This window comes from Oncorhynchus gorbuscha, linkage group LG07 (genome assembly GCF_021184085.1).
Source record: "Oncorhynchus gorbuscha isolate QuinsamMale2020 ecotype Even-year linkage group LG07, OgorEven_v1.0, whole genome shotgun sequence".
NCBI classification, from domain to species: domain Eukaryota; kingdom Metazoa; phylum Chordata; class Actinopteri; order Salmoniformes; family Salmonidae; genus Oncorhynchus; species Oncorhynchus gorbuscha.
Genome location: NC_060179.1, coordinates 20422768 through 20445316, shown reverse-complemented (window position 1 = coordinate 20445316; position 22549 = coordinate 20422768). Strand labels below are relative to the sequence as shown.

At 44.4% G+C, this 22549-nt stretch overlaps 1 protein-coding gene across 1 annotated transcript in view; it reads right to left on the bottom strand.

The window, feature by feature from the left end:
- Positions 1 to 22549, bottom strand: part of scn5lab (sodium channel, voltage gated, type V-like, alpha b) — a 216934-nt gene that overhangs the window by 103916 nt on the left and 90469 nt on the right. Inside the window, 7 exon segments of the mRNA XM_046355765.1 lie at positions 4829 to 5067; positions 7033 to 7153; positions 11531 to 11869; positions 15694 to 15879; positions 16062 to 16259; positions 16509 to 16619; positions 16621 to 16651. Of these exon segments, the coding sequence (XP_046211721.1) occupies positions 4829 to 5067; positions 7033 to 7153; positions 11531 to 11869; positions 15694 to 15879; positions 16062 to 16259; positions 16509 to 16619; positions 16621 to 16651 (1225 nt within the window).

Here is a 22549-nt window from a genome sequence, read left to right as displayed (position 1 = left end):
CTTAAAGTTTTGTCAAGTTGGTTGTTGATCATTGCTAGACAGCATTTTCACGTCTTGCCGTAGATTTTCAAATCGATTTAAGTAAAAACTGAACTGTAACTAAGCCACTCAGGAGCATTCAATGTCGTCTTGGTAAGCAGCTCCAGTGTATATTTGGCTGTGTATTTTAGGATATTGTCCGAATGAAAGGGGAATTTGTCTCCCAGTGTATTTTGGACTGAACTAGTTTTTTCTCTAGTATTTTTCCTGTGCCTAAGCTCTATTCTATGTATTTCTTTCACCTAAACAAACTACCAAGCCCTTGCCGATGACAAGCATACTCATAACATGATGCTGCCACCATCATGCTTGAAAATATGAAGAGTGGTACTCAGTGATGTGTTGTGTTGGATTTGCCCCAAACATAAGGCTTTGTAATCAGGACAAAAAGTACATTTTTGCAGTTTTACTTTAGTGTCTTATTGCAAACAGGATGCTTGTTTTGGAATACAATGTTGTAATTACAATGTTGTTGATCCAACCTCAGTTTTGTCTTATCACAGCCATAAAACTCTGTAACTGTTTTAAAATGACTATTGGCCTCATGGTGAAATCCCTTAGTGGTTTCCTTCCTATCCGGCAACTGAGTTAGGAAGGATGCATGTATCTTTGTAGTGACTGGGTGTATTTATACACCATCCAAAGTGTAATTAATAACTTCACCAGGAGACTGAAAAGATTTGGCATGGGTCCACAGATCCTCAAAAGGTTTTAGCTGCATCATCAAGAGCATCCTGACTGGTTGCATCACTGCCTGACTATGGCAACTGCTCGGCCTCCGACCGCAAGGCACTACAGAGGGTAGTGCGAACGGCCCAGTACATCACTGAGGCCAAGCTTCCTACCATCCAGGACCTCTATACCAGGTGGTGTCAGAGCCACCCACGCCACCCTAGTCATAGACTGCTCTCTCTGCTACCGCACTGCAAGAGGCAGGTCTAAGAGGCTTCTAAAACAGCTTCTACTCACAAGCCATAAGACTCCTGAACACCTAATCAAATGGCTACTCAGACTATTTGCATTGCCCCCCCCTCTTTTACACAACTGCTACTCTCTGTTGTTATCAACTCTGCATCGTCACTTTAATAACTCTACCTACATGTACATATTACCTCAACTAACCGGTGCCCCCGCACATTGACTCCGTACTGGTGCCCCCCTGTATATAGTCTCCACATTGACTCTGTACTGGTGCCCCCCTGTATATAGTCTCCACATTGACTCTGTACTGGTGCCCCCCTGTCTATAGTCTCCACATTGACTCTGTACTGGTGCCCCCCTGTATATAGTCTCCACATTGACTCTGTACTGGTGCCCCCCCTGTATATAGTCTCCACATTGACTCTGTACTGGTGCCCCCTGTATATAGTCTCCACATTGAGTCTGTACCAGAACCCCCTGTATATAGTCTCCACATTGACTCTGTACCAGTACCCCCCTGTATATAGTCTCCACATTGACTCTGTACCAGAACCCCCTGTATATAGTCTCCACATTGACTCTGTACCCCTGTGTATAGTCTCCACATTGACTCTGTACTGGTGCCCCCTGTGTATAGTCTCCACATTGACTCTGTACAGTTGCCCCCCTGTGTATAGTCTCCACATTGACTCTGTACAGGTGCCCCCCTGTATATAGTCTCCACATTGACTCTGTACTGGTGCCCCCCTGTATATAGTCTCCACATTGACTCTGTACTGGTACCCCCCTGTATATAGTCTCCACATTGACTCTGTACTGGTGCCCCCCTGTATATAGTCTCCACATTGACTTTGTACTGGTGCCCCCCTGTATATAGTCTCCACATTGACTCTGTACCAGAACCCCCTGTATATTGTCTCCACATTGACTCTGTACCAGAACCCCCTGTATATAGTCTCCACATTGACTCTGTACTGGTACCCCCTGTATATAGTCTCCACATTGACTCTGTACTGGTACCCCCCTGTATATAGTCTCCACATTGACTCTGTACTGGTACCCCCCTGTATATAGTCTCCACATTGACTCTGTACCAGAACCCCCTGTATATAGTCTCCACATTGACTCTGTACCGGTATCCCCCTGTATATAGTCTCCACATTGACTCTGTACCAGAACCCCCTGTATATAGCAATGTATTATGTGGCTTGTTAAGCACATTTCAGCTTTCATTTTTAATGAATTTGTTCAAAACATTTACTGTGGTATTTTGTGTGATCAGTGACACAAAATCTGAATTTAATACACAGTTCATTCAGGCTGTAACAAAAGATTATGTGAAAAAAGTCAAGTGGTGTGAATATTTTCTGAAGGCACTGTGCATATAACAGCCTTCTTCGATCTCCACACAACTCCGTTCTAAAACTGTTTTCATGATTTCTGATGGATCATCAAAATAAATAAATCACATGACATTTTTGGACTCATTCAGCAGTTATTGCCTAATCTAGTGGAATACTATTTCAATTTAATATTGAAAGTTAAATTTATATTCCTAAAACATAAGTTGAAAATGATGCTGTTGCTGGTTCCCGTTGACAATAACTTTTGATAAATAGCCCATGACAAAACTCTGTTTTGAAAATGAATCAAAACACAGTTTTTAAGTGTCCAAATCAGTAATCAATATGCAGAAATAGTTCATGATATATTGAAAACATAATTATAAAATGTACTACCTTTCGCGACTTCCGCCGAAGTTGGTGCCTCTCCTTGTTCGGGCGGCGTTCGGTGGTCGACGTCACCATCTTTCTAGCTTCCACCGATCTACATTTATTTTTCCATTTGTTTGGTCTGTATTGTACACACCTGGTTCCCATTACGTTGTAATTATTTCCCTATTTAACCCTCCGGAGCCATCGTGGTTTTGTGCGTGTTTATTGTTGTCAGTTGTCTCGTTTATGTGATTCTGGATTTTTGTTCTCATTGTTGGAAGATTATTTTTGAGTAAATTACTATTATTACTCATCTCTGTGTCCTGCGCCTGACTCCGCCTTACCCACATAGACTCTGACATACCTACACATGCCACAATATTATTTGTATTTATTTTAACGAGCACCAAAACAGTTGTGAAAATTTATCACTCATATTGATTAGGGGGAAATCAGGTTTTATGTGATGTTGAGACTAAAACATGAAGAGTTTATAAGCTGAAAATTATTTAAAGCAGGACCAAACTTCACTAATCTGAGGTAAAAAGGTAATTGCCTTCATTTCCATGTGGTCGAAACGTCAGCTTGTGTAACGTAATAACACATACTGTCCACTTACAGGAAATTAGCGCAATATAAAATAATAGAATATGTCAAAATAAATCAAAATTTCAATTTAGGCTGATAGTGTCTGTGCCGTGTGTCTGTCATTCATTCATTCCCTACCTACCTGTCACACCCTGACCATAGTTTGCTTTGTATGTTTCTATGTTTTGGTTGGTCAGGGTGTGAGCTGAGTGGGCATTCTATGTTACATGTCTAGTTTGTCTAGTTCTACGTTTGGCCTGATATGGTTCTCAATCAGAGGCAGGTGTTCGTCATTGTCTCTGATTGGGAACCATATTTAGGTAGCCTGTTTGGTGTTGGGTTTTGTGGGTGATTGTCCTTGTTCCTGTCTCTGTGTTTGCACCAGATAGGACTGTTTAGGTTTTCCATGTTTATTGTTTTGTAGTGTTCATGTGTACATTTACGTATTAAAAGAACCATGGACACTTACCACGCCGCATATTGGTCCTCTGATCCTTTTTGCCTCTCCTCTTCGGAAGAAGAGGAGGAAATCCCTGACAGAATCACCCACCACAACAGGACCAAGCGGCGTGGTAACGGGCAACAGCAACAGCGGCGCAAAGAGGAATGGACATGGGACGATGTATTGGACGGGAAGGGTTGCTACACCTGGGAGGAGATCCTGGCGGGAAAGGATCGCCTTCCATGGGAACAGGTGGAGGCAGCTAGGAGAGCAGAGGCAGCCGGAGAGAGGAGCCGGCGATATGAGGGAACACGGCTGACAAGGAAGCCCGAGAGGCAGCCCCAAAAATGTATTGGGGGGGGCACACAGGAAGTGTGGCGAAGCCAGGTAGGAGACCTGCGCCAACTTACTGTGCTTACCGGGGGGAAAGAGACACCGGGCAGGCACCGTGTTATGCTGTGAAGTGCACGGTGTCCCCAGTGCGGGTGCATAGCCCGGTGCGGTACATTCCAGCTCCGCGTATCGGCCGGGCTAGAGTGGGCATCGAGCCAAGTGCCATGAAACCGGCTCTACGCATCTGGTCTCCAGTGCGTCTCCTTGGGCTGGCTTACATGGCACCAGCCTTACGCACGGTGTCCCCGGTTCGCCTGCATAGCCCAGTGCGGGCTATTCCACCTCGCCGCACTGGCAGGGCGACCGGGACCATTCAACCGGGTAAGGTTGGGCAGGCTCGGTGCTCAAGAGCTCCAGTGCGCCTGCACGGTCCGGTCTATCCGTCACCACCTCCATGCACCAGCCCTCCGGTGGCAGCCCCCCGCACCAGGCTGTCTCTCCGGCTCATCCGTACAGGTGCTCCTGTCTGTCCAGCGCTGCCGGAGCCTTCCTCCTCTCCAGCGCTGCCGGAGTCTCCCGCCTGTCCAGAGCTGCCGGAGCCCCTCTGCCCAGAGCTGCCGGAGCCCCTCTGCCCAAAGCTGCCTGACTAACTAATATAACCAGGAAAAACTCTGAACCTAGACTAAGATACTTCAAAAAGGGTGGTGGCCAAAAAACAATAGCAACAACAGCAAAAAGGCATACGTGTGACCGCCAAGGCTGACCCTCGTGCCCTATCCTCTCCACTTACCAGGTTGCCTATGGACAGCATGCCGTTGAACTCGTCAGTCATGGGGTAGTGCTCCATGGCCATGAACAGAGTGTTGAGCACGATGCAGATGGTAATGGCTAGGTCCAGGAAGGGATCCATCACCATCACCTTGACCAGCGCCTTCAACTGCAGCCAGCGCGGACTGCTTTCCCAGATCAGGTACTTGTGGGCAAACTCATACCAGCACGGGTGGCACTTCTGACGCGACTCCTCCAGTTCTAGGATGGGGAGAAGAGAGAGGGAGGTTACACTTTTAAAATTCACACTTTGCCATTGTGGTGTAAGAGACTGTTCCATGTCTAAGTAATGTACACTCTGCTACTTATCCACTTTTCTATCTTCCCTCAGTGGTGATTTTAGACTACTTAGACTACTCTCTGAAAATCCAACTTGAATTGGAAATTCCACCAAAAATGTCCTCTTTATGCATTTTCTTCAGGAAGGTTAGCACAGTATGCCTTTTCCAGATGTTTGTTGGTAGGGCCAAGCTTGGGTGCCTAATGAGGAGTTTGATGAAGATTGACGGCAGCTCAACGGAGGCTGAAGATGAAGCTGGGAGGCCCTCTAACGTGTGACGTCTCTGATGTATTTACTTATTGGTGTCGTGTTGCACTGTGGCTTCTGCTGAAATGTCACCCTCTATCTAGTCCATAGGCACGGACTGTGTACAATTGAGGACAGCCTCAAGCTTCAGCAGATATGAGGAGCTCCTGTGCTCACTCAATGGTCACCTTGATGGTCCACAGAGACCAGTGGCTATCAGAGTTTGTGGGAACATGACCATAATATGCAATTGGCATGCTGACTGCAGGAATGTCCACCAGAGCTCTTGTCGGATAATTTTATGTTAATTTCTCTACCATAAGCCACCTCCAACGTCCTTTTAGAGAATTTGGCAGTACTTCCAACCAGCCTCACAACCGCAGATGTCATGTAACCACGTCGGCCCAGGACCTCCACATCCGGCTTCTTCATCTGTGGGATTTTCACTCACTCCATCATCTACACATTCACACATAATACACACATACATTTATCCTGACTCTACACACACACACCCACACATACAAGCTGCTGCTACTCTGAAAATCTTATATCCTGTTGCCTAGTCACCTTAAGCCTATACATATCTACCTCCATATCACTCCAGCATCTCTGCACATTGTTAATATGGTACTGGCACTAACCCGAGAAAGGTATTTTACTGTACTTGTACATGTGACATTAAAACCTGAAACTCAAAACATCAAACTTGAAACTTATCTATGTGACTCAAATCTGACTACTAAGTGGACTGGACAAGAGTTTTTGGAGAGATTGAGAGCTTTCAGTGATATTTGTTTGGTCCAATCAAAAGCATGCATGACATTAGCAGAATTGTAAGGCTTTCTAATTGCAACTTTGTGATGCTGTCATTGGTGGGAAATAAATACCATGCCCAGGTCACCTCTTTGCCTGGCAACCGTTCTCCAATCTGGTGGCAACAAATCATTGATACAAATAAGATGGCTACTCGCCCTTTGGTACAAGCTCCCGGTAGAAAAGGGGGTGAGCCATTTAACTCCACGTTAACAAACAAGACCAAATACCACATTTCCACAGGAGAAGACAGCATTTGCACCCACAAGTTGATGGGGAAATATACTACCAATCTCAAGACACATCTGAAAGATCCCAATAAACTGTATATGCTCAGGTAAAAACAGATTGTAACAGATTGATAATGCTAGCTAGTTGGTTTACTGCAACATATCAGACCTACCACGTACTGTATGACAGAACTTTGATTACAATATATTGTAGCTACAGTATGTTAATGGGTGTGATTTTTTATCTGCTGCAGAGTAATGTGCTCTTCTGCCTATTTGGTGTTTGGAAGAGATGCGATAGGATGATATAAAGAAAAATATGTTGGTATGGCAAGGCTATGTATTGTGTGCACATTGAAGTCAGTCATTTATGTTTACTGTAGGTTAATGTGATGTGAATCAAATGTGACTAAAAGGAAAGGGCATTTAGTTGACTAAAATGGCCCACTGTTTTCGGCATTTTGACATTAACTAGACTAAATACTTCTTCAAATTACAAAAATGTGACTTAATTATATTTTTGTCAAAATGACTAAAATTAGACTAAATAATAAAAAGAGGGCCAAAATAAACACAGGTACAGAGGCCCCTTACCCTCCAAGGCATCTGTGAGATAGCTGGCCGCACTCAGAGCTCGGTCCCTCTGCACATGCTCTTCTCTGGACACCGGGTGAGGCAGGAGCATGGTGCTCAACTCAGTGCTGGAGTTTGGCCCCTGGAGGAGACAGAATGGTAGGCATATTGGTAAGGGAGAGGTGGCCATATTGGTGAGGGGAGGCTGCCATGTTGGTGAGGGGAGGCTGCCATACTGGACATTAGAGGCAGCCATATTGGAGAAGAGAACTGTTGTAGTGGTGAAGAGACGCATCCATTTTGGTGAGGAGAGGCAGCCATATTGGCAAAAAGAGGTGTTGCTTTATTGAGGAGAGTCAGCCATATTGGTGAGGAGAGGCAGCCATATTGGTGAGGAGAGGCAGCCATATTAGTGAGGAGAGGCAGCCATATTGGTGAGATGAGGCCGCCATATTGGTGAGGAGAGGCAGCCATATTAGTGAGGTGAGGCAGCCATATTAGTGAGGTGAGGCAGCCATATTAGTGAGGAGAGGCAGCCATATTGGTGAGATGAGGCCGCCATATTAGTGAGGTGAGGCAGCCATATTAGTGAGGCGAGGCAGCCATATTAGTGAGATGAGGCAGCCATATTAGTGAGGTGAAGCAGCCATATTTGTGAGGAGAGGCAGTAATATAAGTGAGGTGAGGCAGCCATATTAGTGAGGTGAGGCAGCCATATTAGTGAGGTGAGGCAGCCATATTAGTGAAGAGAGGCAGCCATATTAGTGAGGTGAGGCAGCCATATTAGTGAGGTGAGGCAGCCATATTAGTGAGGAGAGGCAGCCATATTGGTGAGATGAGGCCGCCATATTAGTGAGGTGAGGCAGCCATATTAGTGAGGCGAGGCAGCCATATTAGTGAGATGAGGCAGCCATATTAGTGAGGTGAAGCAGCCATATTTGTGAGGAGAGGCAGCAATATAAGTGAGGTGAGGCAGCCATATTAGTGAGGTGAGGCAGCCATATTAGTGAGGTGAGGCAGCCATATTAGCGAGGTGAGGCAGCCATATTAGTGAGGTGAGGCAGCCATATTTAGTGAGGTGAGGCAGCCATATTAGTGAGGTGAGGCAGCCATATTAGTGAGGAGAGGCAGCCATATTAGTGAGGTGAGGCAGCCATATTAGTGAGGTGAGGCAGCCATATTAGTGAGGTGAGGCAGCCATATTAGTGAGGTGAGGCAGCCATATTGGTGAGGAGAGGCAGCCATATTGGTGAGCCATATTTAGATTATTCTATGCAGTCAAACGTAATCTATATTCTCAGCAAGTGATTATGAAATGACTGAGTCATGTGTCAGGGTTTCAGCTTAAACAAGTATCTCACTCTCCTTCAGTTCAGTCTTTGCATAATCATTTCAGGACATAATTTAATCTATATTAATTGTACATTTATTTAAATACTAAATGATTGGAAACCACATCTGAGGAAATATACTGCACTTCTAGTACAAGTGCTGTAATTATGTTTTTATACTTCTATAATTTTTCATTTAATAACTTGTCTTGTCCGATTACCATGGAAACGGCACTAGTAAGACAAATTCAAAGATGACAGATTGTAATTCTCTATCTCTAACCAGATAATATTAATGGATGTCTCTATTGGCTAAAAACATAGCTCATATTGTACATCGTAAAGCACCACTCATATCTTATGTCATAAAGCTCTCTCTGTCTCCCTGCAGGCTTAGCAATGTCTACTACTCATACTAAATGGGATCAATAAGTCAATGAAACAAACACAGCAGCCATGGAGAGAGGACCAGAAATATTTACGCATCAAAATGTACCATTTTTTTTAAACACCAGTTGTCAGTCAAGCCGCCTCCCAGAGGACAGGCTGATGGAGATGCACACACAAGCACACACATGCTGTTGAACACAGCAGTCACTTAGGCAAGGCTATGCTAACACACACACATCTCACATTGAGCCCACAGACAGGCTTTTCAATTTATGTTGGGTCAATGGCTGGAACATGATTCAGGATAGAGGCAGGGTGGTGACAGTTATCTAAGACATTCACTGACACACACACACACACACACACACACACACACACACACACACACACACACACACACACACACACACACACACACACACACACACACACACACACACACACACACACACACACACACACACACACACACACACACACACACACACACACACACACACACAAATCATCCCTATAGAGCCATGTGATATCCTTATAACTAGTTACCTCCCAGCTGTATGTATCCATGATGGTGTGAGTGACAGGGGTTAAAGGTAGTCCAATCAAAGCCTCCCTGACACAATTCAGCCTCCCTCTATGATTACATAACGTCTTATTGGTCTCCCAGGTAGTCGGGCTGGCAGGCATGAGTGACGCACATCCCCAGTGTCAGAGCTCACATAAAACCACCCACTCACTGTTTGGCAAGTAAGGAACCCACCACAAGACCATTCACCATTTCGACTCCTTTGTGGCCCTACCATCGCCACCACCACCAACATTCATTTAGCATCTGTTGCTACTGTGCGTTGCCATGGTTGCGTTTCCGAGACAACCTGGCGTCTGTGCCACTCACACACACGCACAAGCCCGCACGAACACGTGCACACACACTTCTCAATAACCTTCCACCACTATTCATCTGGATTAGCAGCAACACAGTGATTTTAGTGCCTTTCCTGGCCAGTCCTTTGGGTGCGATATTGCAGTGTACTGTATTGACCTCCAGAGCACAATACCGATGACTATAAATGAACTGTACTTGTTCTTTTTGTTTGTGGTAAATAGACAAACCGGTTGGTTAATTTCTTTAGATTGGTAGCTTTCTATTTCATAATTTGTTTACATGACACACTTTTGCTAGCTGTGTGTGTGTGTGTGTGTGTGTGTGTGTGTGTGTGTGTGTGTGTGTGTGTGTGTGTGTGTGTGTGTGTGTGTGTGTGTGTGTGTGTGTGTGTGTGTGTGTGTGTGTGTGTGTGTGTGTGTGTGTGTGTGTGTGTGTGTGTGTGTGTGTGCATGCTTACGTGAGTGTGTGTGTGCATGTGTGTGAGAGAATGAACAAGATATATCAAGAAGGATCAGTAATATAGTGATAGGATCATTGGAGTGCACTGACAACCATGCTGTTCTGAGAGCAGTCTGTTTCCTGGGAGAGAGTAATGGATATAGGATCATTGGAGTGCATTGACAAGCATGCTAATCTGGGAGCAGTCTGTTCTGAGAGCAGTCTGTTTCCTGGGAAAGAGGACCATCATGTCCTTTATTTGGACAGACAGACACAGACCGACACAGACCGACACAGACCGACACAGACCGACACAGACCGACACAGACCGACACAGACCGACACAGACCGACACAGACCGACACAGACAGACACAGACAGACAGACAGACAGACAGACAGACAGACAGACAGACAGACAGACAGACAGACAGACAGACAGACAGACAGACAGACAGACAGACAGACAGACAGACAGACAGACAGACAGACAGACAGACAGACAGACAGACAGACAGACAGACAGACAGACAGACAGACAGACAGACAGACAGACAGACAGACAGACAGACATTTGATTAATCATATTTTCCCTAACCCTTAACCCAAACTGCTAACCATAAATGTAACCCCTAACCCTAATTCTAACCCCAACTCTAATTGTAACCCTAACCCCTAACCCTAAAATAGCTATATGCCTTGTGGGGCCTGGCAAAATATTTTCTTGTTTTACTATCCTTATGAGGACTTCTGGTACCTACAAGGATAGTAAAACCACACACACACACACACACACACACACACACACACACACACACACACACACACACACACACACACACACACACACACACACACACACACACACACACACACACACACACACACACACACACACACACACACACACACACACACACACACACACACACACGGCAGTGATAGCATGGCAAGTGATCCATTTAGTATTAGAGAAAATAGGCTCTTCCCTTTTAGGCATTTAGGCTCTTCCCTTTTCCGTTCCTACACAGTTGCTAACATCCCTGCGGGGTAGTGTGAATCATCTGTTTTGAAACTGCAAATGAAACAGTGTGTTGTGTTAATGTTGAGTAGCCTAGCGGGGAAGAGGGAGCTGTTGGCTGTATCAGGTCACGGAGGTCTTGGCCAGTGACTCCAGGCAGCCTGAGGCTACTAAGTCCTGAGTCTACTCTACAGGATATGAGCTGTGGCCATTCCTTTGATACAGCTTTTTGCCACAGTAGTATCACCAGTTATCCACAGGGTGATTTCCCATGATGCATGCACATACGCAACCACACACACACACACACACACACACACACACACACACACACACACACACACACACACACACACACACACACACACACACACACACACACACACACACACACACACACACACACACACACACACACACACACACACACACAACTCAGAAACCCAGTGCTCACACTCTCCTCCTTGACCTTCTCCATGATGCAGGCTGGGAGCCCCTGTGGGGTGACCCCGTTCTGGTCCATGGCCACGAACAGCTTCCCATTGACGTTGAGGAAGACCTGGGAACCCCGGCTGCCGGTGCTGTAGGTACTGGGCCTGCGTCTGGTGCTCCATGGGATCACCAGAGACCCAGTACGACTGTGTGTTCCCTCATTGTCCCCATGGATGCTGAACTCGTCGTCGGCGAAGTCACCCTCTGAGTCTTTGTTCCGGGGACGGAAGCTGAAGATGCTGATGTTGCTGCCTCGTCTGGTACGCGTGGAGATGGTGCGGGCGAGGAGTGGATGTGTCGGCTGGTGGGGGAGTGGAGAAGAAGTTTAAGTGGGATATATGGTAGGGAAGTCCTATGTTCGAAAAGAGTAAGATACTTGACTCAAACCCTGGATATCAGATAATCATTTTACAAATTAGGATTGCCATTGAATTCAGTAGTTTATTAGGGGAGAAAAATCTATATCCCAAAATATATACGTATATACAGAACCAGTCAAAAGTTTGGACACACCTACTCATTCAAGGGTTTTTCTTTATTTCTACTATTTTCTACATTGTAAAAGAATAGTGAAGACACAAAACTATAAAATAACACATATGGAATTCTTTTTAAATTTAATTTGTTATTTTACCAGGTGAAGTTGACTGAGAACACGTTCTCATTTACAGCAACAATCTGGGGAATAGTTACAGGGGAGAGGAGGGGGATGAAGGAGCCAATTGTAAACTGGGGATTATTAGGTGACTGTAATGGTTTGAGGGCCAGATTGGGAATTTAGCCAGGACACCAGGGTTAACAACCCTACTCTTACAATAACTGCATTGGGATCTTTAATGACCTCAGAGAGTCAGGACACCCATTTAACATCCCATCTGAAAGATAGCACCCTACACAGGGTAGTGTCCCCAATCACTGCCCTGGGGCATTGGGATATTTTTTAGACCAGAGGAAAGAGTGCCTCCTACTGGCCCTCCAACACTTCCAGCAGCATCTGGTCTCCCATCCAGGGACTGACCAAGACCAACCCTGCTTAGCTTCAGAAGCAAGCCAGCAGTGGTATGCAGGGTGGTATGCTGAATAGTGTAGTAACCAAAAAAGTGTTAAACTAATCATAATTTATTTTATATTTGAGATTCTTCAAAGTACCTACCCTTTGCCTTGATGACAGCTCTGCACACTCTTGGCATTCTCTCAACCACCTTCATGAGGTAGTCACCTGGAATGCATTAAAATTAACAGGTGTGCCTTGTTAAAAGTTAATTTGTAGAATTTCTTTCTTAATGCGTTTGAGCCAATCAGTTGTGTTGGGACAAGGTAGGGTGGCACAGCAGTCTAAGGCACTGCATCTCAGTGCTAGAGGCGTCACTGCAGACCCTGGTTTGATTCTAGGCTGTATCACAACCGGCCGTGTGATACAGTACAATAGGGCAATTGTCCCAGTGTAATCTGGGTTAGGGATTGGCTGGGGTAGGCTGTCATTGTAAATGAGAATTTGTTCTTAACTGACTTTCCTAGTTAAATAAAACATTTTTAAAAAGGGTTGGTATACAGAAGATAGCCCTATTTGGGAAAAGACCAAGTCCATATTATGAAAAAAACAACTCAAATAAGCAAAGAGAAATGACAGTCTGTCCTTACTTTAAAACCTCTTGGAACTACCCATCCCGGATCTGGGAGAATTGTCAGCAACTACACTAATTAGCATAGCGCAATGGTCAAAAAAATTACTAGAAAATATTCATATTCATGAAATCACAGGTGAAATATAGTGAAACACAGCTCAGCCTTTTGTTAATCACCCTGTCATCTCAGATTTTGAAATTATGCTTTACAGCGAAAGCAAGACAAACGTTGTGTAAGTTTATCGATAGCCTAGCATAGCATTATGTCCAGCTAGCAGCAGGAAGCTTGGTCACGAAAATCAGAAAAGCAATGAAATTAACCGTTTACCTTTGAGGATCTTCGGATGTTTTCACTGACGAGACTCCCAGTTAGACAGCAAATGTCCATTTTTTTCCATAAAGATTATTTTTATACCCAAAATACCTCCTTTTGTTGGTCACGTTATGTTCAGAAATCCACCGGAAATAGCGGTCAAGACAATGCCGAAAGAAAATCCAAATTATGTGCATAATATCGACAGAAACATGGCAAATGTTTTTTATAATCATCCTCAAGGTGTTTTTCAAATATCTATTCTGTAATATATCAACTGGGACAATTGGCTTTTCAGTAGGAGCGAGAGGAAAAATGACTACCCCTGTCTTTTACGCAAGAATCACTCTGAGAGCCCTCAGCTGGCCACTTACGCAATGTAGTCGTTTACGCTCATTCTTCAAAATGAAGGCATGAAACTATGTCTAAAGGCTGTAGACACCTCAGGGAAGTCACAGAAAAAGGATTGATATCTGGTTGATATCCCTTTCAATGGACAATAGGGATGCATAGAAAGACAGGTGTTTCAAAATAAGAGTCACTTCCTGATTGATTTTTCTCAGGATTTTGCCTGCAATATATATATAAATATATGCCATTTAGCAGACGCTTTTATCCAAAGTGACTTACAGTCATGTGTGCATACATTCTACGTATGGGTGGTCCCAGGAATCGAACCCACTACCCTGGCATTACAACCGCCATGCTCTAACAACTGAGCTACAGAAGGACCCCAATATCAGTTCTGTTATACTCACAGACAATATTTTTAGAGTTTGGGAAACTTTAGAGTGTTTTCTATCCTAAGCTGTCAATTATATGCATATTCTAGCATCTGGTCCTGAGAAATAGGCGGTTGACTTTGGGAACGTTATTTTTCCAAAAATAAAAATAGTGCCCCCTAGTTTCAAGAGGTTTTAAGACATGAAGGTCAGTCAATCTGGAAAATTTCAAGAACTTGGAAAGTTTCTTCAAATGAGGTCGCAAAAACCATCAAGCGTTATGATGAAACTGGCTCTCATGAGGACCGCCACAGGAATGGAAGATCCAGAGTTACCTCTGCTGCAGAGGATAAGTTCATTAGAGTTAAAAGCCCCAGAAATCAGCAGTTAACTGCCCCTCAGATTGCAGCCCAAATAAACGCTTCAGAGTATATGTAACAGACACATCTCAGCATCAACTGTTCAGAGGAGTCTGCGGAAATCAGGTCAAATTGCTACAAAGAAACCACTACTAAAGGACACCAATAATAAGAAGAAACTTGCTTGGGCCAAGAAACATGGACATTAGACTGGTGGGAATTTGTCCTTTGGTCTGATGAGTACAAATTTGAGATTTTTGGTTCGAACCGCTGTGTCTTTGTGAGACGCAGAATAGGTGAATGGATGATCTCTGCATGTGTGGTTCCCACCGTAAACATGGGGGAGGAGGTGTGATGGTGTGGGGGTGCTTTGCTGGTGACACTGTCCGTGATTTATTAAGAATTCTAGGCACACTTAACCAGCATGGATACCACAGCATTCTGCAGCGATACGCCATCCCATATGGTTTGCACTTAGTGGGACTATAATTTATTTTTCAACAGGACAATGACCCAAAACACACCTCCAGGCTGTGTAAGGGCTATTTGGTCAAGAAGGAGAATGATGGAGTGCTGCATCAGATGACGTGGCCTCCACAATCGCCAGACCTCAACCCAATTGAGATGGTTTGGGATGAGTTGGACTGCAGAGTGAAGGAAAAGCAGCCAACAAGTGCTCAGCATATGTGGGAACTCCTTCAAGACTGTTGGAAAAGCATTTCGGGTAACTACCTCAAGAAGCTGGTTGAGAGAATGCCAAGAGTGTGCAAAGTTGTAATCAAGGCAAAGGGTCGCTACTTTGAAGAATCTTAAATATATTTTGATTTGTTTAGCACTTTGATTGGTTACTACATGATTCTATATGTGTTATTTCATAGTGTGGATGTCTTCACTATTATTCTACAATGTAGATAATAGTAGAAATAAAGAAAAACCCTTGAATGAGTAGGTATGTCCAAACTTTTGACTGGTGCTGTACCTATTTACAAAACCTGAAAGCATACTATTAGATTCAGAATGTTTGTATTTATCCATAGTATTTTATCCATGTTGAAACATCATGATGAAATTTGAACCCATTAAGAATGCAAGGTGATGATATTCACCCTGCCCCCATCCACTGTATCCACCTTCAACGTCGTCACGTATCCCTTCTCCACGTCTCCCCCATTCTCTACCTCCTCCACCAGTTCCTCCAGACTTCTCCTCCTGCTCTGCACCTCCTTGTGGTCAGGGAGAGCCAGGCCCGGGGACAGTTCCGGGGACATCAAGGATTCTGTATCCTGAGCTTTCTGAGTAGGACATGCAAAGGGTCAGCTCAAATAGGCATAGTCCTTTTTCAGCATATTGTGTCATTCAAAATGTACTAAACTCCCATACCAGCTAACCAATTGAAAGAAATGTCTACGGTCCAAATTCCCAATGTCGAAAGCATCAACGCTTAAATTCCATGTCGTAAAACCTTACGTCTTACCTGCGCTTCCCTCTTGAGGCGCTCCATGGCCAGCTGGAACTCTTTCTCTTTCTGCCAGGCCTCCTGGATGGTGGCCTGGTTCTGCTCCTCGTAGGCCATCGCCACAACAGCTAGGATCAGGTTGACCAGGTAGAAGGAACCCAGGAAGATGACCACCACAAAGAACACCATGTAGGTCTTCCCTGCTGACCGCAGAGTCTTGGGAGGGATGGATCGATAGATGGATGGATGGTTTGGCAAAAAGTATGTTATAAAAGACAGAGGGTTTGATTTTTGCAAGTTAATGTTGGTTTAAGCTTAGGTTAAAGATTGTGGAAGATTGTAGAAGACCTCCAAGACCTTAAATACATTACTGTAAACAAATATACTTATTTTCTTCCAATGATCTTACCTGTATGTGGATATTATTTTAAATGAACCTGGTCATTTCCTGGTGTCCATACTGACCTGGTGATAGAGGTTCTCCCAGTAGTCTTGTGTCATGAGCCGGAAGAGGGAGAGGAACGCCCAACCGAAGCTGTCAAAGCTGGTGTAACCATAGTTAGGGTTCCTTCCTGCCTTCAAGACACTCAAACCCATCTGGGCAATGCCTGTAGAGAAAACAGAAAGAAAACATCAAGAAAATGTCATGTTTGACCCAGAATCAAGGTCCTAAACCGTAGGAACTAATGTAGATCTTATAGAGCAAATACCAAACTGCATGTTGCATTTTTTGTTCTGTCAGTAGGCCCAAATATGTTCCTTTACTACAAAAACGTAAACAAGGTCATACTGGATAAAATGATGCTGCAGATTGGATCCCATGCCAATATGCTGCCTCCTTAGTGTGTACAGTTCATGCACATTCACTGGCTTGTCATTGCCGCACAGTGAGCTCATCCCACGCCTGTTATCTTAGCGAAGGGTGGCCATTAAGATAAATAACCGTGTCCACAGGCCTTGAGCTTTATCCATGCGACAAGGTCCCGTACCAGTCGTCCCCATTGTGTGGTACAGATAATACTAATTCAATAAGCTGAAATATCACGGATGTAATTTACAGTTTATAAGCTTATCAGAGTATTTTGTGATTGTTCTTCAAATGTACATTACATAGTGGAACTGGTTTAGACATTTCCATGACTAACTGTGTAAGAAACAGCTCAAGAGCCAGGGAGTGTGACGTAAGTTCAAAGCAATGCCACGGCACTGCAATGCCAATGTATGCCACCTCACGTTAGAAACCGTCCCCATATTCTTGTGACAAAAAGGTGAGTCACTCCGACCCCCGGCTTCTTCAGACGTGGACCGGGTTAGGGGGGCATAGGGGGGTGAAACGGGTGGGCGTCAGGAAGAGCGTGATGCCACCAACCTGCTATCACGCCAATCCCTCTCCCCTTCACACCACCCCAGCCCTTCACCCATCCCTGCAATGCCCACCACAACCACAGCCTGTTTGACCGGCCAGGCAACACCTGTCTGTCAGCGGCCTTGGCCGTGGCTGCGGCATGCGGAGGGAGGGTGTGAGGGTGTGGGGCGATGGGCGCTATCACCCACCAGACACCTCTCTGTGTATCTGGCGGACGTGTCAATGGACATGCCCCACTTCAGACCCCCGGGAGGCTTCTAACGGAAGGCCTCAAACCCACCACACATACAATTCCCATACGGCGGCATGACATGTCTGAACTGCAGAATATCCTTTAGCATTGTTTTTCCTTTTTGTGTTTTCTGTACATTTTTATCATGGGTGCATGTACACCCACCAAAATATGGTAGCAGAATAATGTTTTGTTATTTTTATAGGGGCATAAATTCTTATGACCTTACAGGAAAACCAGGAAAGAGTGCCAAGGATTGCTATAACCTAACAATGCCTCACCCTGTAATTAAAAGTACCAAGTTTGGTAAATGGCATCCTATGTCTAATTGGACTGCACAGAACGTGTCACTACAGCAGTCACACAAATGTAGCTGTTGCTGAGCCTCAAACATGAAACATCCACAGAATCAGATCACTTTTATAGGACACAAGCAATCGAAACGCCGCCTGGGGTTTGTGTTGTGATGAGTAACGTGTTGTATTGTTGTCAGAGAGAGAGAGAGAGATGAACCCTGACACAGAGGAGTCACTGAGAGTATCTGTCAGAGTAACTGCTTTCTCTCAGCACTCCGGCAGCTGGGGGTGCGATCGACCGCTATCCTATCTCTCGCCAGGGCACTGGGCATTCTGACATGGAGCTATTTTTGGCACCAGCAGTGAGCCCCGGTAACTATCCCTTTAAGAGGATCTGGGAAGGGGCGGGTGGGTTGTGGGACGGTTGGTTGATGATGAACTATATCCCTGTGAGGATAGTGACTACCTGACGGTTCATCACAACACGCTGTTGAAAAGTTAGATGGGATGTACAGTTTGGTCTTTACTGTAGACCTAATACCTTGGAAACTGTCAAGGAAGCATCAGTACTCCACTGACAATAGTACCGAGAAAAAGAGAGGCCAAACAGATTGACAGCAGCAAAACAGTGATGATGTGGTACACTTGGAATAAATGGTAGTAGTAGGCTGTTAAAAGTATCAAATCAGCTGGCGAGGATGAATTGAAACATCAGATCTCTATATCTGAGTACATGGCCCATATGACAAACAACAGTTCTGATGTGTGTTCATCAGATCAGACATGACCCCTCCCCCCTCGCCCCCATCCCTCTCCCTCTTATCCCAGCCACAGATGAGCTCCAATAGATGATAGGATACAACATACAAGTGAACAGAAGTGGGAGCAGGGGAGTGTTTCCTACAGTCACTTTGTGGAGGGAACATTGGCTTGGCTGTGAGTTGAGTCACCCCTTCCAACCCTTCCACCCTGTGAAACAACAAAGCCTGGTGGGGAAGGCTTCAAAGCCTGGCTGGGAGAGGAAGCTGCCCTCCTAAACCTGATGTTCTCACTGCTCAGATTTATGCCCAGGTTTACCAAGTCAGTGTTCGTTAGGCACAAAATGGAAGAAAGCTAACTGAAATAGGGAGGGACTACATAGACTTGTCCAACAAGAAATGTTCATTTTAGTTTACTATTGTGTGCCCTATTGAATATGATCCATGATTCTGCCCAGGCTGCTTCACCGAGTGACCAACCACAGGCTAGGAATAGCCAGGCTGAGTCCTTCATTAAAGTTTGCAAACGAAAACATTTAACATTTTGCAGTGGAAAACGTAAATGCGTGTTTCTTATTGGTCAAATCGAGGTTGTCCCTCCCTTTTTTAGTCAATTTTCTTCTGTTTTCTGTGTGAACCGGATCGTGATGAAGAACTCTGCAATAGGCTTTAGCTCTTACACAACCACGCTTCCTCCTCAGGCACTGAAACAGGCAGAGTGAACACATCAGCAAAAGAGGATGATAATCAGCACAAAAAAAAAGAGAACTACGATTCATACACTGGAAATAATGATGCTCGCAATGTGTACGTCAAGAACGAAAACGAATAGTTTGGGTCTGTATTTTGTCACTCCATAAGACGTGTTTTAACAAAATTACAATATTCACTGGAAATGTAAGTTTCATTTTTTTCTGAAATACATGTCTATCTGCTCAAGGCGTCCATAATGCTAGGCCCCCCTCATCTCAAAAAAACCATTATGTCTTCATCCCCAAACCATTAAGAAAAACAAAAGTTGACATTACAACCAGTTAGCCTAATATTAGAGAGTTCTAGGACTGAGGTCTATGAGAATGAAAGTATTTAACATGTCTATAGCAACAGTATCCAGGAGGTTGTTGCCCACTGAGATTGTTTTCTGTGACCTCTCCTGAGGATGTGGAATGGTCTCTCATTGGTTTGTCATGATTTATGTGGTATTTTATGCATTTTCTTGTTCCCAGTGTAGCTTGTGTAGATTAGGACGGATTGTTTGATTAGGTTAAAATGCCATACAATATTTCCCATGTTATTCATGCATTTACAAAAAAGTTTAGATTCCTTGCATAATTATTTCATAGATTTTTGAGTTCTCTTAGGTCACCTGGCAATCAAGTAAAAGGTCTGGAGAAACGAACAAACAATCACGCGCCATATGACTTCCTGTTCTGTTTCTAATGGGCTATTTTGAGGTAAACCGGGTCAAAAAATAGGAGGCGGACATACTCATGTAACATTTAAAGCATCTAAAATACATCCTACTTACAGTTGATTTATACTACCTCGTATCTTAATGAACATCATGTTACACCAGTGTAATACATGCCTGCTGATGGGTTTTTATAATAAGAATATTTACAGTACTAAGAAAAGACCAGATCATCAAAGGAGTCCTTCAGCTGGTATCATAACTGGGCAATAACGGCACAATTGTTAGCATACCCGAGGACTATCTTAAAGTATTCTGTGAAGCCTCTCTGAATCGCCACCCTAACGATATAGGCCAGTGAATGTCATTTGAAAAAAATGTCAACAGCAAAGCTAGCCAGCATTAATATCGACAAAAATAAAGGCCCTTCAACTTGCACTTGATATAAATGCAATTAGAGAGCTGTTACATTCAATTTGATGACTCATCAAGTAGAACTGGAGTCAGAGAAATAAAAAGAGTTCATTAAGAACATGGCACATACAGAGAGCCTAGGGTGGGGGAGAGCAAAAAGGTGGAGGTAAGTGAGAGGCAATAATCTTCACTTTGCAGTCAGGGTAGCCATTAACAAAGCCATTAGAGTGAAGCCAAAAAGCTTAAAAAGGATCAAATGTGACTAGAGTGGAGGGGCAAACCCACTAGCCCCCCCTCCCGCTGCCTCTCCCCCCCACACACACCACACACACACCCCTACACCCCCATCCCCCATTTGGAATGCCAGATATAACTGCTCATGTCTATTGTATTTGTACTGAGTGAAACCAGCCTAAATGTATGTGTCAATCTATGACAGAGATTTTGTATTGGAAGGGATATTAAATAGAATGTTTATTTCTTCTGGTTTGATAAGGGACAGTAGTAGTTCTACGGAAGACCTGGGCCGTAGTCATCAAGCATTTTTTTCTCAGAAGTTTGATAAATATTGGCCCAGATCCATGTCCATTTTGATTGACAAGAAAAGGTGCCAGTGAGTGACAGCCAGTGACCAGCTGAATGTGGGACGAGCCTATGGGAGCATTGATTTCTACAGACCTTCATTGACCCTATGAGACCGAGGTAGCCAGACCAGTAAACAAACACCACAGAGACAAACAAATACCATTGTCTGCCATGTATTTATCTTAAAGGGTGTTGTGTTAATACAAGCTCAGAAATGGCGTTTAACATTTCATCTCAGATCATCTCTACAGAAAAATAACACATATTATATACACTACATGACCAAAAGTATGTGGACACCTGCTCATCGAATATCTCATTCCAAAATGATGGGCATTAATATGGAGTTGTTCCCCCCTTTGCTGCTATAACAGCCTCCACTCTTCTGGTAAGTCTTTCCACTAGATGTTGGAACTTTGCTGCAGGGACTTGCTTCCATTCAGCTACAAGATCATTAGTGAGGTTGGGCATTGATATTGGGCAATTAGGCCTGGATCGTAGTGTTCGTCAGGGTTCTGTGCAGGTCAGTCAGGTTCTTCCACACCGATCTTGACAAAACATTTCTTTATGGACCTCACTTTGTGCATGGGGGCATTATCATCCTGAAACATGAAAGGGCCTTCCCCAAACTGTTGCCACAACGTTGGAAACACAGAATAATCTAGAATGTCATTGTATGCTGTAGTGTTAAGATTTCCCTTCACTGGAAATAAGGGGTCGAGCCCGATCCATGAAAAACAGCTCCAGACCATTACTCTTCCTCTACCTTTACTTTACAGTCGTCACTCCGCATTCTGGCAGGTAGCGTTCTCCTGGCATCTGGCAAACCCAGATTCGTCAGTCTGACTGCCAGATGGTGAAGCATGATTCCTCCCTCCAGAGAACATGTTTCGACTGCTCCAGAGTCCAATGGCGTCAAGCATTACACTACTCCAGCTGATGCTTGGCATTGCGCATGGTGATCTTAGGCTTGTGTGCGGCTGCTCTGCAATGGAATCCCTTTTCATGAAGCTCCTGACTAACAGTTATTATGCTGACGTTGCTTCCAGAGGCAGTTTAGAACTTGGTAATAAGCATTTTTTCACATGCTACTCGCTTCAGCACTCGGTGTTCCCGTTCTGTGAGCTTGTGTAGCCTACTACTTTGCAGCTGAGCCGTTGTCCTAGACGTTTCCACTTCACAATAACAGCACTTACTGTTGACTGGGGCAGCTCTAGCAGGGCAGAAATTTGACGAACTGACTTGTCGGAAAGATGGCATCCTATGACGGTGCCACATTGAAAGAGTTCTTCAGTAAGGTCATTCTACTGTCAATCTTTGTCCATGGAGATTGCATGGCTGTGTGCTCGATTTTATACACCTGCCAGCAATGGGTGAGGCTGAAATAGCCAAATCCACTAATTTGAATTGGTGTCCACATACTTTTGTATATACAGTGTATTTC